This window comes from Nelumbo lutea, chromosome 6 (genome assembly GCF_056320005.1).
Source record: "Nelumbo lutea isolate HS-2025 chromosome 6, American lotus-T2T, whole genome shotgun sequence".
NCBI lineage: Eukaryota > Viridiplantae > Streptophyta > Magnoliopsida > Proteales > Nelumbonaceae > Nelumbo > Nelumbo lutea.
In genome coordinates this window covers 35,259,783-35,272,611 of record NC_142689.1, presented here as the reverse complement: position 1 = coordinate 35,272,611, position 12,829 = coordinate 35,259,783, and the positions used below count along the sequence as shown (strand labels likewise).

Genomic DNA, 12,829 nt, shown 5'->3' with positions numbered 1-12,829 from the left:
CAGGAAATCCTATCTCCGGATCAATTTTCCAACCGGTTAGTGCTTTTTTTTTTTCTCTGGGGAAGGTGTTTATCGTTTATGGGAGCCAGTTGGTACCGTGAACTGAACTGTGCCGGTGTTGTACATTTCCCAATTCACCCTGCCTGGATGGGGAGAGATATTCTTCGCCCAAACCTTTGAGGTCCACTAGTATTTGGGATGACCTCTCTGGAGATCAGCTTAAGAATCATGCCCATCAGATTCACATCATCAGAAGTTTAATAGCGTCTTTTTCATGGGACAGACTATTCAATTTGAATTGCCAAGTGGCAATACTCACAGCACGCACTGTTTCTGGATTGAAACCTTTGCCCAGTTACACAGACACAGACGAGCGGAGGAGAGATATTCTAAACATGTCCTCAAACATACACTTGTCTGCGTTCGACCTTTTCAATAAACGAGAATTGAGAAATAACAAAACACACACTTGGTGGAAGCAGAGATGATCCAAGGAACAGAAGCGCTCTCAGTTTTCTGTATCCATATTTAACAGCCACATACACTTTCAGATTAAGAAATAAAAAAAAAATAATAATCATAGATGAAAAAAACTGGGAATTTAATTTGTTTTATAGGTATATTTGGGTATGTTCATACAAGGTTAAACCTCTCTAAGAAAGATTACCTTTTCTTATTCTAATTAAATCTCTCTAAGCATCTTGAGAATAGAAGTCTATAATCTCCTTAAGATTGAGCTGAAAAAGAGAAGAACAATCATTGTACAACAACCACAGCATGTGTTCGAACAGAATTGCGTCAATATCAACGAAAATCACCCCTTCCTCTTCGTTACCGTCCAACTTCTCTTTCTTCCTTGTCATCTCGAACAGTACCCGAAATGGGTCTTCCTCCAACACTAAACGGTCCACCAAGAACTCCCTCTTCTCCTTCCCAACAATCACAGTCACCGAATTCTCCCCGACTTCATTCGACAAAGTCCGGTACCCGAGTCTGGACGTGAAAGAACGTCGCCGCAACAGAGCCACCGGGAGAACCAAGCAATCCATGCGGATGAATTTCTTCTTCTGCAGAAGCTCGGATTAAATTGTAGGAGATGACCATCAATCGGTGAATTCTAGAGCTTCTTAAAATAGAGAAACTTGGAGGGAGAACTTGTCTTTCAGGGCTCTCTGTTTTGGTGTATACAATCGAATTGCTTGTCTGGAGATGAAAGTGAAGGTGTGATAACGAAAAGCTTGGACTGATTCCGATTGAATCGGTCTCCCAACGGCTCTCGCAAGAGTAGTTTATATATGTTCTGCTTCTCTGAACTTTCTGGTTAATCCGCTGGCGAAAGAGCCATTGGAGTGAGGTAGAATTGGGACGAGTAGAAATTGGAATGTGCAGAATGCGTGAGATAAACCTCAACATTTCACTAATTCATTAATAACTACCCGTTCATTGCTTTGACTTTGGTCATTTAATAGTTTCATCCATTCTGGATCCAACTCTGTAGACCAGGAAAGACAAGATGTGATAGAAGCGTTTAGCAGTTGGCATTATTGATTGGACTGGAGCTGGAAGAGGCCCGCGTCTGACAGGGAGAGTTGGATTTTGACGCCTTGGTGACGTCGGTGGCGCTTCTTCCTTTGCGCGTATCGATCGACTCCGTCTCTCGGTCTCACCGACTGCTTCTCTCTCTCTCCTTCTTGACCTATTCCCATTTCCTATCTCAAAGAAATCCTCAGTCCTTTGTGGCTTAGTTCCAATTCCCCCAACAGAGAATCGTACTCCCTAAAATTCCATACTGTAAATTAGTCCTCATCTCAGGGTGTGAAGTATTTGGAACAAATCCTGCAAAAAGGAAATTACCTTCTAGTCAGAGGTAATTAATTCAAGTGTTGATGACAAATATGCAATGCTGATTACATGCTCGGTAGAATGCTTGAAAGAAAACTTGTATCTTTTACTAAAGGAGAAAACATAATTTCTTTTGAGTTGCATTATTTTGATCAAAATTATAAATGCCTAATCTATACGGATGTCTACTAAGCATGACTAATTCACGATTATACTGGATTGAAGTTGAAATGTAATGGTAGAAAATTAAAACACCACGGCGGATGATGCCAAATACCATTTTTAATGATCTTTTACCAATACTTCAAATAAGGATAATAATATAATTTGGTCAACTGGGAGGTATTGGAAGGTTAAAGGAACGAGATTGAATATCATAAAAAATTTTAATTGGTTATTGATATATGGCAAATTTAGGGGGTTTCGATGATACAACATATGTACCGCTTAGGGCCACCATAACTCGCCACATGGGTCCCACTTGGCAGAACAAATGAGTCAAATTCAATGATCGGTTAATGGCAGATGAGCCTCCTCAAATATACGTAGTCATCTCACTCATCGGCGATAACTATTTGAGGTTAGAGGTCTGCAATCTGCATCAGTTAAACATGAAGGAGGTCTCGCTGCTTGCATTGCTTACATCATTCATACCAGGTCAAATTCAGTAATGATAATTGATCATCCAGGCTGGCATGCATATTAAGCGTCTGATTAGAACCGTTGCCGTTGTTCCATTAAACAGTGCCACATTAGCGTCATGTAGGAAAAAACGGTACTCTACGAAACAGTCTTTTCTTTTGAATCGTTGTTTCATAGAAAACGGTGTCTAACCCATGCCTTGGAAATCGGAAATGCATGGTTTGGAGTAACGTTAAATTTGGTGTTTCTTGGAGCTGCAACTTGTTACTGCCAATAGGGCAGTAATGTGGCAGTGGATAATGGGTAGAAGTGTAGAAAACGTTTCCTGGAGCATTGGTACCAAACAAAAAATGTTGTTGTTGCTCCAAGAAACGTCCTACCTGACAGCAACGATTCCAAACATAAAAAGGCACCATTTTCTGAGAAAACGGTGTTGCAACTGCAGCATCGATGCCAAACATAGATGATAAAGGAAGATTTGGCCCGACCTCATAATTACGCAAAACGTGGAAAATGCAACAGCTCGGCACAACAGCGCGCCTAAGGCACGAGCACCAAAAGGAGGAACCAGTGGTCCGAACTCCCTACCAGCAGTCCGAACTCCCTACAAGGAGCCCGAACTCTCCCTTAGGCCCCGACCCAAACCCAAAGGGCAGTAACCCAAACTGGCCTACCCTATGGCAGTTCGGGACACACCTCTCCGAACTCAAGACTTCACCTCGCTCACCACTCCAGCACTTCACCTCCAAGATGCCAAACTGAACAACCATACCATGCCTGACACCGAGGAAGTTCGTATCCAAGGGCAGCGCACCTGACTGACTTGGGATCTGACGCTTGACAGCCGCACTTCAAACGGCCACCTGCCACCGCCATCTCCAGTTACAGAGACTACTCCGACAAGGAGCAGTGGCGGTTATGTCCTAGCAGAAGGGATGACACCCAAACTGGTAGAAGCACAGAAGTAATCATACCCGACCTGACAAAAGCCTCGGAGTGAGTGCGCGAAGTGGTTATAAAAGCCCCCCTACCCCCAACAATAAGGTATGCAAAAACTTTGCGCCATCTGGTTTTATCTTGCCTTTGAAAGAATACTAACTTGAGCTTCAGAGCAATCTCATCGGGTTCCCCTCGGAGTTCCCTCATCTTCTCTGTTTCAGGTTCTCCGTTGCTCCAGTCAGAGGCAAGGTCGTTGACAACTAGGACCGGCCGGATTGCGCACCATCAATTGGCACCGTCTGTGGGAAACGCTTCTAAAAGCCTCCCTCTAAAACTCTCATAACCTCCTCTTCTTCCAAAAAACTCTAACACCCATGGCTTCTTCCAGCAATGCCGGACATGGCACAGAAACGAACACCACCGGGGAACAACTCCAAGTTCTCGTGGTGTGCATCGGGCAGTTCACGATCCCCCTTTCAGTGGATGGGATCCCCAGCTTGAATGCGCCACAAGCAGTGGCGCCCCTGAACCTTCCTGCCTTGAACGTCCCTCTTCCACTCCCTATCGAAGCAACCTTCGCTGAACCAACTGTTGTTCTACTGGCAACCCGCCAGAACCAGCTGGACGACCTAATGCAATGCATGCGGGCAATGCAAGCTCAAATGCAACAATTCCAGCAACATCAACTCCAGCAGCACCAAGTACTACACCACCTCTCTCAACACCATTATCAGCAGCAGTTCCCTCAGCTACCCCTGAACCAGTCACTGCTTTCACCTTGGCACCCTGTTTCGAAGCCGGTTAAGGCCTCCCCTCGGGGTGGACGCCCTCACCGAGGAGAAGCCTCCGAACTCCAAAACCCCCTAATAGTCAGGCCTCATCCCTAGGCCGAAAGGAAAGAAAAATTACCCTTGCCTCACAGCTCGCAGATGGGTCGGGAACCTCACCCACAAAATCAGCACCTCGGCGCTCCAAGCCTGAGTTCCCGCTCACAGAGAACCGGTTCAACGCCCTAGCAGCAGACCAACATTCCAGGCCCATCGAGCTCAGCAACATAGAGGCCAGCAGTGCCAGTACCAGGCCCACTCAACGAAGTCGCCGAACTGCCACCCGTGTCCTGTCCGACCTCAGAGGTAAGGAAGAGATGAGCTCGGACGAAGTAAAAGCTGCCCAAATTCGCTCAGTTCCTTCCCCCCTCGCATCAAAACTGCTGGCAGTCCCCATGCCCAGAGACTTCAAGCTCCCTACTTTGTACAAGTACGATGGGTCCTTTGACCCCAACAACCACGTTGATGCTTTCCAGTCCCAAATGCACATCGCTAGAGCCAGTGAATCATGCATGTGCATGGCCTTCACCACCACCTTCAGGGGGGTGGCTCGCACCTGGTACCGGAACCTAGCCCCCGGGTGAATAAGAAGTTGGACCTAGTTCGTGCAAGTCTTCACCGCACACTTCATTACCAGCAAGCAGTGCCCTAGAACTGAAGAAAGCATCTTCGGGGTAGTCTAGAGGGAAGGAGAATCCATCTAGGGCTACATCCAGTGGTTCAATGAAGCATGCTTGCAGATACTGCGATTAGACCCCACAGTACAACTCGCGGTGACGAAGAGAGGGGTAACGCACAAGGAATTCAAATGGCAAATGGTGGCCAGCCAGCCCGCGACCATGGCCGATTTCCTCAAGCTCGCGGACAAGTTCATGAGAACAGAGGAAGAAATCAACCAAAGAACCAAAGGTGGGGTCGAGAAAAGAAAAAGAGAAGGTGAGCCCTCCAACCTAGGTGACAGAAGAAACCAGGCCCGAGAGGCGAAGCCAAGCCAGCCGTCCCGAGCTCCCTTAGCAGTTTGGATGGATTACACGCCATTAAACACAAGGCGGACCAAGATCTTGATGACGATCAAGGACACCCATACGTAAAGTGGCCACCTCGCCTAAAGAGTAATCCAAACGAGAGAAATAAAAATATATATTGTACTTTTCATAGAGATCATGGTCATAGTACCGAACAGTGTAATAATCTCCGGGACGAGATAAAGGGACTTATCCATCGCGGATACTTGAGAAATTTTGTACAACATAATGATAATAATAATAAGGCAGGTCGGCAAGGGGAGCATGGAAAGGATACCCCCAAATCCAACAGCAGACCGGCCGATGCCTTGCAGTGACCGCCTCTAGAAGAGAGGCCAGTTCGGGGAATCATCCATGTGATAGTGGGAGGTTCGGTGGTAGTAGGGTGCACTTCGGCAGTAGCTCGGACGTCAGTTCACGAGGCAGCCCGAGAAGAACAAAACCCTCCAAAGAGGCCGAAGACAGAAGAACCGATCTTTTTTACGGAAGACGACGCGCGAGGTGTCCACTACCCCAACGAGAACGCGCTCATCATAAAACTAAGGATCAGCGACTTTGAAGTCCGACACGTACTTGTGGACTCAGGTAGTTCGGCGGACATCCTCTTCAAGTCGGCGTTTGACCAGCTACAGTTGCAGAGAAGCGAGTTGAAGCCCACAAACACTCCTCTGGTGGGCTTCAGTGGAGAGGAAGTTAGGCCCCTCGGGAAAATAATAGTACTTGTGGAAGTCGGCACATGGCCTTGCGCGGTCAGACTCAACCACGATTTCCTGGTGGTCGCGACCCCCTCCCCATACAATGCCATAATAGGGCGGCCAATTACGCATATTCTGTGGGCAATGGTCTCCACCTACTATCTGGCAATGAAGTTCCCCATAGACTTCGGTGTGGGGGTAGTGTGGGGCAACCAGCTTGAGTCTCGCAAGTGTTATGTTGCCGCCCTGAAGGAAAAAACCAAGGTAGCCGACGACCTCAAACTGGAGCGGCCTACGGAGCAGGGCGAGGAACGAGCTTCACCCATAGAGGAAACGGTCGCGATCCCGACCTCGGCTACAGATCCGGCTCGAATGCTACAGATCGGTGCTTCCGTCAAGGAGCCTCTACGAACCAAACTGGTGAGTTTCCTACTTCAAATTTTAGATATTTTCGCATGGTCCGCGACCGATATGCCCGGTATTGACCCTGGCCTTATAACTCACAAACTTAACACTGACCCTGTAGTCAGACTCATTAGACAGAAGAAACGCAACTTAGCCCTGGAGCGCTGGAGGGCGGTCGATGAGGAGGTCGAAAATCTCCTCGCAACGGATTCATAAGGGAAGTTCATTACCTGAGCTGGGTAGCCAACCTAGTGCTGGTGAAAAAGGCAAACGGCAAGTGGCGCATGTGCGTCGAATACACCGACCTGAACAGAGCTTGCCCAAAGGACTGCTTCCCCCTCCCCCGAATTGACCGCCTAGTGGACACGACCTCAGGACATGAGTTGCTAAGCTTCTTAGACGCCTACTCAGGCTACAACCAAATCAGGATGGACCAGTCCAATGAGGAAAAAACCAGCTTCATAACCGAGTTCGGCCTGTACTGTTACAAGGACATGCCCTTCGGACTGAAGAATGCTGGGGCGACCTTCCAAAGACTTGTAAATAAGCTTTTTCGGCCCTTAATTGGCACGAAAATAGAATGTTATGTGGACGACATGGTCGTCAAGATGTAGTTCTCACAGAAATTAATACAAGACTTAGATTTTGTCTTCCAAATTCTGCGTCAATTTAGCATGAAACTGAACCCTAACAAATGTGTCTTCGGTGTCACCTCGGGTAGGTTCCTAGGGTACATTGTCAATCGGCGCGGTATTGAGGCCAACCCGGACAAGATAAAGGCCATCCTATATATGAGACCACCCTGAAAAGTAAAAGAGGTTCAGAGGCTAAATGGCCGCATAGCCGCTCTAAGCTGCTTCATGTCCAAATCTGCAGACCGCTGTCTGCCTTTCTTTAAAACGGTCAAAGGCCAAGGGTTCGAATGAACCCAAGACTGCCAGCTCGCATTCGACGAGCTAAAGATGTACCTCACCACTATGCCAACCTTAGCCAGGCCCAAGGAGGGCGAGGTCTTGGAACTGTACCTCTCAGCGAGCGATGAGGTGGTCAGTTCGGTACTAATAAAAGAAGTAGATCGGGTTCAGCGGCCCATCTATTATGTTAGTATAATTCTATAGAGAGCAGAGGCAAGATAACAACAGATAGAAAAGCTAGCATACGCACTGGTAATTGCAGCTTGGAAACTCCGCTCATACTTCCAGGCTCACAACATCATCGTCTTGACTGACAAACCCCTGAGGCAAGTCTTACTCAAGCCCGAGGTTTCCGGTCGGCTGGCGAAGTGGGCCATCGAACTCAGCGAGTACGACCTCCAGTACAAGCCACGAAGTGCCATTAAGGCCCAAGCCTTAGCAGATTTTATCGCCAAGTGCACATTCAGCCTCGAAGCCCCACAGGCAAAAAGGTTTCCTCATAATCGATGCCTTCTTTCTAAGTATACCCTTTCGCCACCAAGCGAGCTTTATAGGTCTCAATCCTGCCATCGGGGCCCTTCTTCCTCTTGTAAATCCATTTGCAACCAATTGCTTTTACCCCGGAGGTCGGATCTACTAGAGTCCAGACTCCATTGGTCTCCATCGAGTCCATCTCAGCTCTCATGGCCTCCACCCACTTCTGGGAATCTATGTCTAACATAGCTTCCACGTAAGTCACGGGATCCTCTTCACTAGTCAAGGCTTCCACCAGGTAGGTATCCTGGTCATAACCATATCGGACTGGTGGTCTGAATACCCGGGTGGACCTTCTAGGTTGGTCACCACCTGAAACTTGGGCGTTTCGACTGCAGAACACTTTCTGCTCACTTCGGTCATAGAATAGATAACCCACTGAATCCTTTGGGTAGCCTATAAATAGGCAACGGTTGGTTTTGGATTCCAACTTGTCCACACTTGTTCTTTTAACGTGTGCAGGACAACCCCAAATCTTCAAGTGTCTTACAGTTGGCTTCCTTCCGGTCCATAGTTCATATGGAGTTTTCGGAACTAATTTGGTTGGAACCCGATTCAGCACGTAGATAGCAGTCTCTAATGCATATCCCCAAAAGGATGTGGGTAATTCTGAGCGTACGAGAAGTGACCGGACCATGTCCAACAAGGTCTTATTCCCCCTCTCTAAAACACCGTTGAGTTGTGGTGTAGCAGGAGGAGCTAGTTGTGACACTATCCCATCGTCCTTTAAGTAGTCCCTGAATTCGTCAGAGAGATACTCGCCACCTCGATCCGATCGAAGGGCCTTAACTTCTCTCCCTAACTGTTTCTCGACTTCCTGTCTGAACTCTCTGAACTTTTCAAAGGATTCAGATTTGTGTCTCATTAGGTACACGTAACCATATCGTGAAAACCATCTGTAAAGGTGATGAAGTACACGTGTTGGTTTCGTGTCCTAACACTCAGGGGACCACATACATCAGTATGTATTAGGTCAAGTGTGCCTCCAGATCTTTCAGGCTTACCATCAAATGGCCGCTTAGTCATCTTACCTTGAAGGCAAGGCTCACAAGTGGGAAGATTTTCTACGGTTAGAAAATCCAAAGGACCATCCTTTACCAGTCTTGTGATTCGGTCAATACCGATATGGCCAAGTCGGTAATGCCAGAGGCATGTGGGATTAATTGTATCACGACTCCTTTTCTTGGGATTTTTGACCGATGTAGTTTCGGTTAGGTTAGTTTCTAGAGAAGGAGGTAGAACATAGAGACCATTCTCCAGTTCCCCACATGCGATGAATTTGTTATTTCGTTTAACAGTAATCATATTACTAAAATAAACAGTATATCCATCAGCACACAGTTTAGAAACAGAAATTAAATTTCTTCTCAAGTTCTGTACATAAAGACAATCTTTAAGTACAATGACTCCTTCTCTAAAAACTAATTCTACGGTTCCTATCGCCACAGCTGCAACACTTGCAGTCGTTCCCAAGAAAAGTGTCACTTCACCATCACTCAATCTTCTGCTAACTTTGAACCCCTGCAGTGAGTTACACGCATGAGTTGAAGCCCCGGAGTCAACACACTAGGACACAGAAGCAACTAACATATTAGTTTCTATGACACAAGTTTCGATGTTACCTTTCTTAGATTCCAGGTAGGAAGGACAGTTCCTCTTCCAGTGGTCGGTCTGTTTGCAGAAGTGACAGACATTCGATGCCTTGTTCTTCTTCTGCTTCTTGGGTTTGGCAGCTTTCTTCAGGGGCTTCTTTGCCTTTCTCTTTTTCTTGCCTGATTTGTTAGCTTCAGAAAGCATAACCATAGGCTCATCCTTCTTTAAAAGATCATCGGCCCTCTGCAACATATTGCTGAGTTCCTGGACACTGACATTCAGCTTATTCATATTGTAGTTCATAGTGAACGCATTGAAGGAAGAGGGCAAAGAATTCAGGATGGCATCCACTTGCGTGCCAAGATCTAGCCCGGATCCAAGAGCTTCAAGTTCATTAATGTATCCCACCATCCGAAAACAATGGTCATGAACTTTCTGCCCCTTGGACATCTGCGCGGTCATGAACAATTTCAGGACCTTCTGTCGAGTAGAACAGTTCTGCTCTTCATACATTGTTCTTAGACTATCCAATATGTCCTTGGCTAGTTCGATCTGATCGAACTGCCTCTGTATTGAGTTGTCTAATGAGACAATGACAAAGCAGCGAGCTAGGGAGTTCTTATCCTTCCAATCTTGGTAGTCCCTCCTACGGGCCTCAGAAGCCCTATCACTCAGACGTTCCAGGGCAGGATTTTTCACCACCTTATCTAACTTTTCAGAAGTTAGGACCAGCATAAGATTTCTGTACCAGTCGGCATAGTTTGGGCCCTTAAGCTTGTTATCATCTAGAAGCTTTGCAAATTGACCGTTTGCCATTTTCTGATAAAACAGCAAAAACATTAGTCCATGACCTTAGTTTGATTCATGTTACCTACATAGATATGACTTTTAATCTTTGTTCCACTCCCATTTATTCATCTCTGAGATTTTCCCTCCTTTCTCAGTGACGGAGACGACGGAATGTCTCTGGAAATGTGGAAAATCACATAGGGTGTGTGAAGCCAATTGTTTCAGCTGCATAACCCCACCACCTTTCTGTGACGGATCATATCCACTCATCATATGAGTTTCCCTTTGGCCTCTGTCAGACAAGGTTCAGAGCCGTTTTCAGGTAAACCTTTCTATCCAGTGAGTGCACACCCATCATATTCATGTTACGCCAAGGTACCGTGAGAGAGTTCCCATTTTCTAGTGAAGCCCTTCCCACATCGGTCTATGACGCCCCTATCATCTAATGAAACACTCTAACAGATCCAACAGCAAATGGATAGCCCAATTTTATGGTGCGTTTCCTCATTACTGATGGACCCATCATTGTGCTAATGACGGAAGGCCTTTAGAGAGTCCATCAAATGGATCTCCCTATCACACGCACTCATATTTGCTTGGAGGGAACAAAATTACGCCCTAGTTCTAATTTAGGTCAAACCAAAGTGGCTCCCACTAGCTTTCATAAAGCCAGATTTCTGGTGGGCCTCAATCGGCTAGGGGTTCCGTACGCATCCCTTTTTAGGGTTGTGGGGCCCACCAAGTAGAGAGGGGTCATCTAATGACCTTAAGAGACACCATGGCAATGATGTGCATTCAACCATGGTGTGCGCAAGAGCCACTAACGAGTTAACATGGGCCAAGTGCTTATGGCCCATGGTCGCAGTACATCATACATCCAAACATCACATGTAAAGGAAGAATTGATCCAATCAATTAACTGCTGTAAAGCCCATCGAATAGCCCATTTAAAAAACCTAAATCATTAACACTTAATGTTTACTAGGTGTATGGGCTGAATAGCAGTTAGCAGTTTGGCCCATACAGTTTTTCTCACAATAATGGGCTTTTGCAGTTTTAACCCTTTAAAACTGGGCTTTACAGGTGGGCCGAATTAATCCCTGTAATTGAACATCAGATTTGGAATAACCAGTGTGAGAAATATGGACTAAAAAACAGCCCCCTTCGAATCTCAGATTCGGTCCAAACAATTTTGGTCCAATCTAGTCCGAAAAGGTCCAAAACTGATTTTCAATTCAATAATTAATTCAAGAGAGATCTGAAATTAATAATTTTTTATTTTAGACAATCACAAATCAAAAATATAGACTGTTCGTACTACCTGCAAAAAAGAGGTTAATCACAAAAGTTACAGTTTCATAAACTGTAAATCGCAGTATGCGATTTCTCCATCTGCAAATCTCCAGCGCCGCCATCTTCTTCCTTCTTCTTTAATCAAAAAAATAAATAAAAAATAGAAATCCTATTTCTATTAATTAATTACATTCTTGATCAAATCCTATACATTCAGTCTAGAAAAATTAAAAAATATATATTTACAGACCGAATAATAATAAAAGGAAGAAAAAAGGGTGCGTAGACTATCTGCGCCAAATCTGCATTGCAATCTCCAGGTTTGAACAGTCCATTAAATCAAAAATAAATAAAGAACAATTCTAAATAAATTTTTGGATTTAACAAAATTAATTTCGGATCAAATGCCCTTAACAAGAAACCATTTCTTGAAAAACAAAAAGGAAAGCAATCTGCGCAGATCTTGGCAGAACATTTTATGTTCATCTGCGCAGGGTCAGATCTGATTTTCTTTTGGTTCAAGATTCGAACATGTGGCTCTGATACCACTGAAAGAATGATAGGATCCATCTAATGGACGCCAAGAAGGGTGCGGAATGGGGGGCGAATTTCAAAAAAAAATTCCTACCTTCTTCCAACTGGGAATCATATTCCCTAAATTTAGAATACTTTATTCAAGGATCCTACTTGAACCATAAACAAACCAGATCTGAACCAAAAGGAAACAGGAAGGATTATACCTGATCCGGAGAAATAATATCTCCCAAAGTTGGTGTTCACGCCCAAAGAAGTAACCAAGATCCGCTCCTGCTGAAGATGACACAGCTGTGGATGGAACGGAACCAGCAGGGTGTGTCCTACACACTGGATTCTTCACAAGAACCCTCTAGAAACCTTGAACACCGAATCCTAGTGTCTTTCTTGCAAGACTATTGTCAATGACTGCTTTCTTGACTTCCTGTTGCTGCAAAGATCCAATCTTCCAACAGGTAGTGGCGGCGGCTGAAGGAGGAGAAGTCCAGGGACGAAGAGGGCAGAATTGTCTCTTCTCTCTGGAGTCTGTGAGAGATCAAATCTCAGATTGCAAGATGTGTTTCTTGCTTACTCAAACCCCCTAGTTCGAAATCTGATATTTCTGCTAGGGTTTTCTCCTCTTTCTTCTTGATTAAGAAACCTCCCAATATTTTGGGAGTTATCCCAATCCAAATCAGTATTTGGATAGAGGTTAATCTTAATCCTACCTGCAGATTAAGTTAACTCCTGATCTTATCAGGAGGTTACCGGATTCAAATCTAATTTGAATTGGTCTCTTAGAGTGGATAAGGTCAAAG

The 12,829-nt window shown here is 45.4% G+C and overlaps 1 protein-coding gene across 1 annotated transcript; it reads right to left on the bottom strand.

Annotated features, from left to right (window-relative positions):
- Positions 1-692: 692 nt before the first annotated feature.
- LOC148848509 (uncharacterized) lies at positions 693-1,049 on the bottom strand. Its single transcript, XM_088951328.1, has one exon. It carries the CDS (start codon positions 1,047-1,049, stop codon positions 693-695), a length of 357 nt encoding a protein of 118 aa, XP_088807454.1.
- Positions 1,050-12,829: the final 11,780 nt, after the last annotated feature.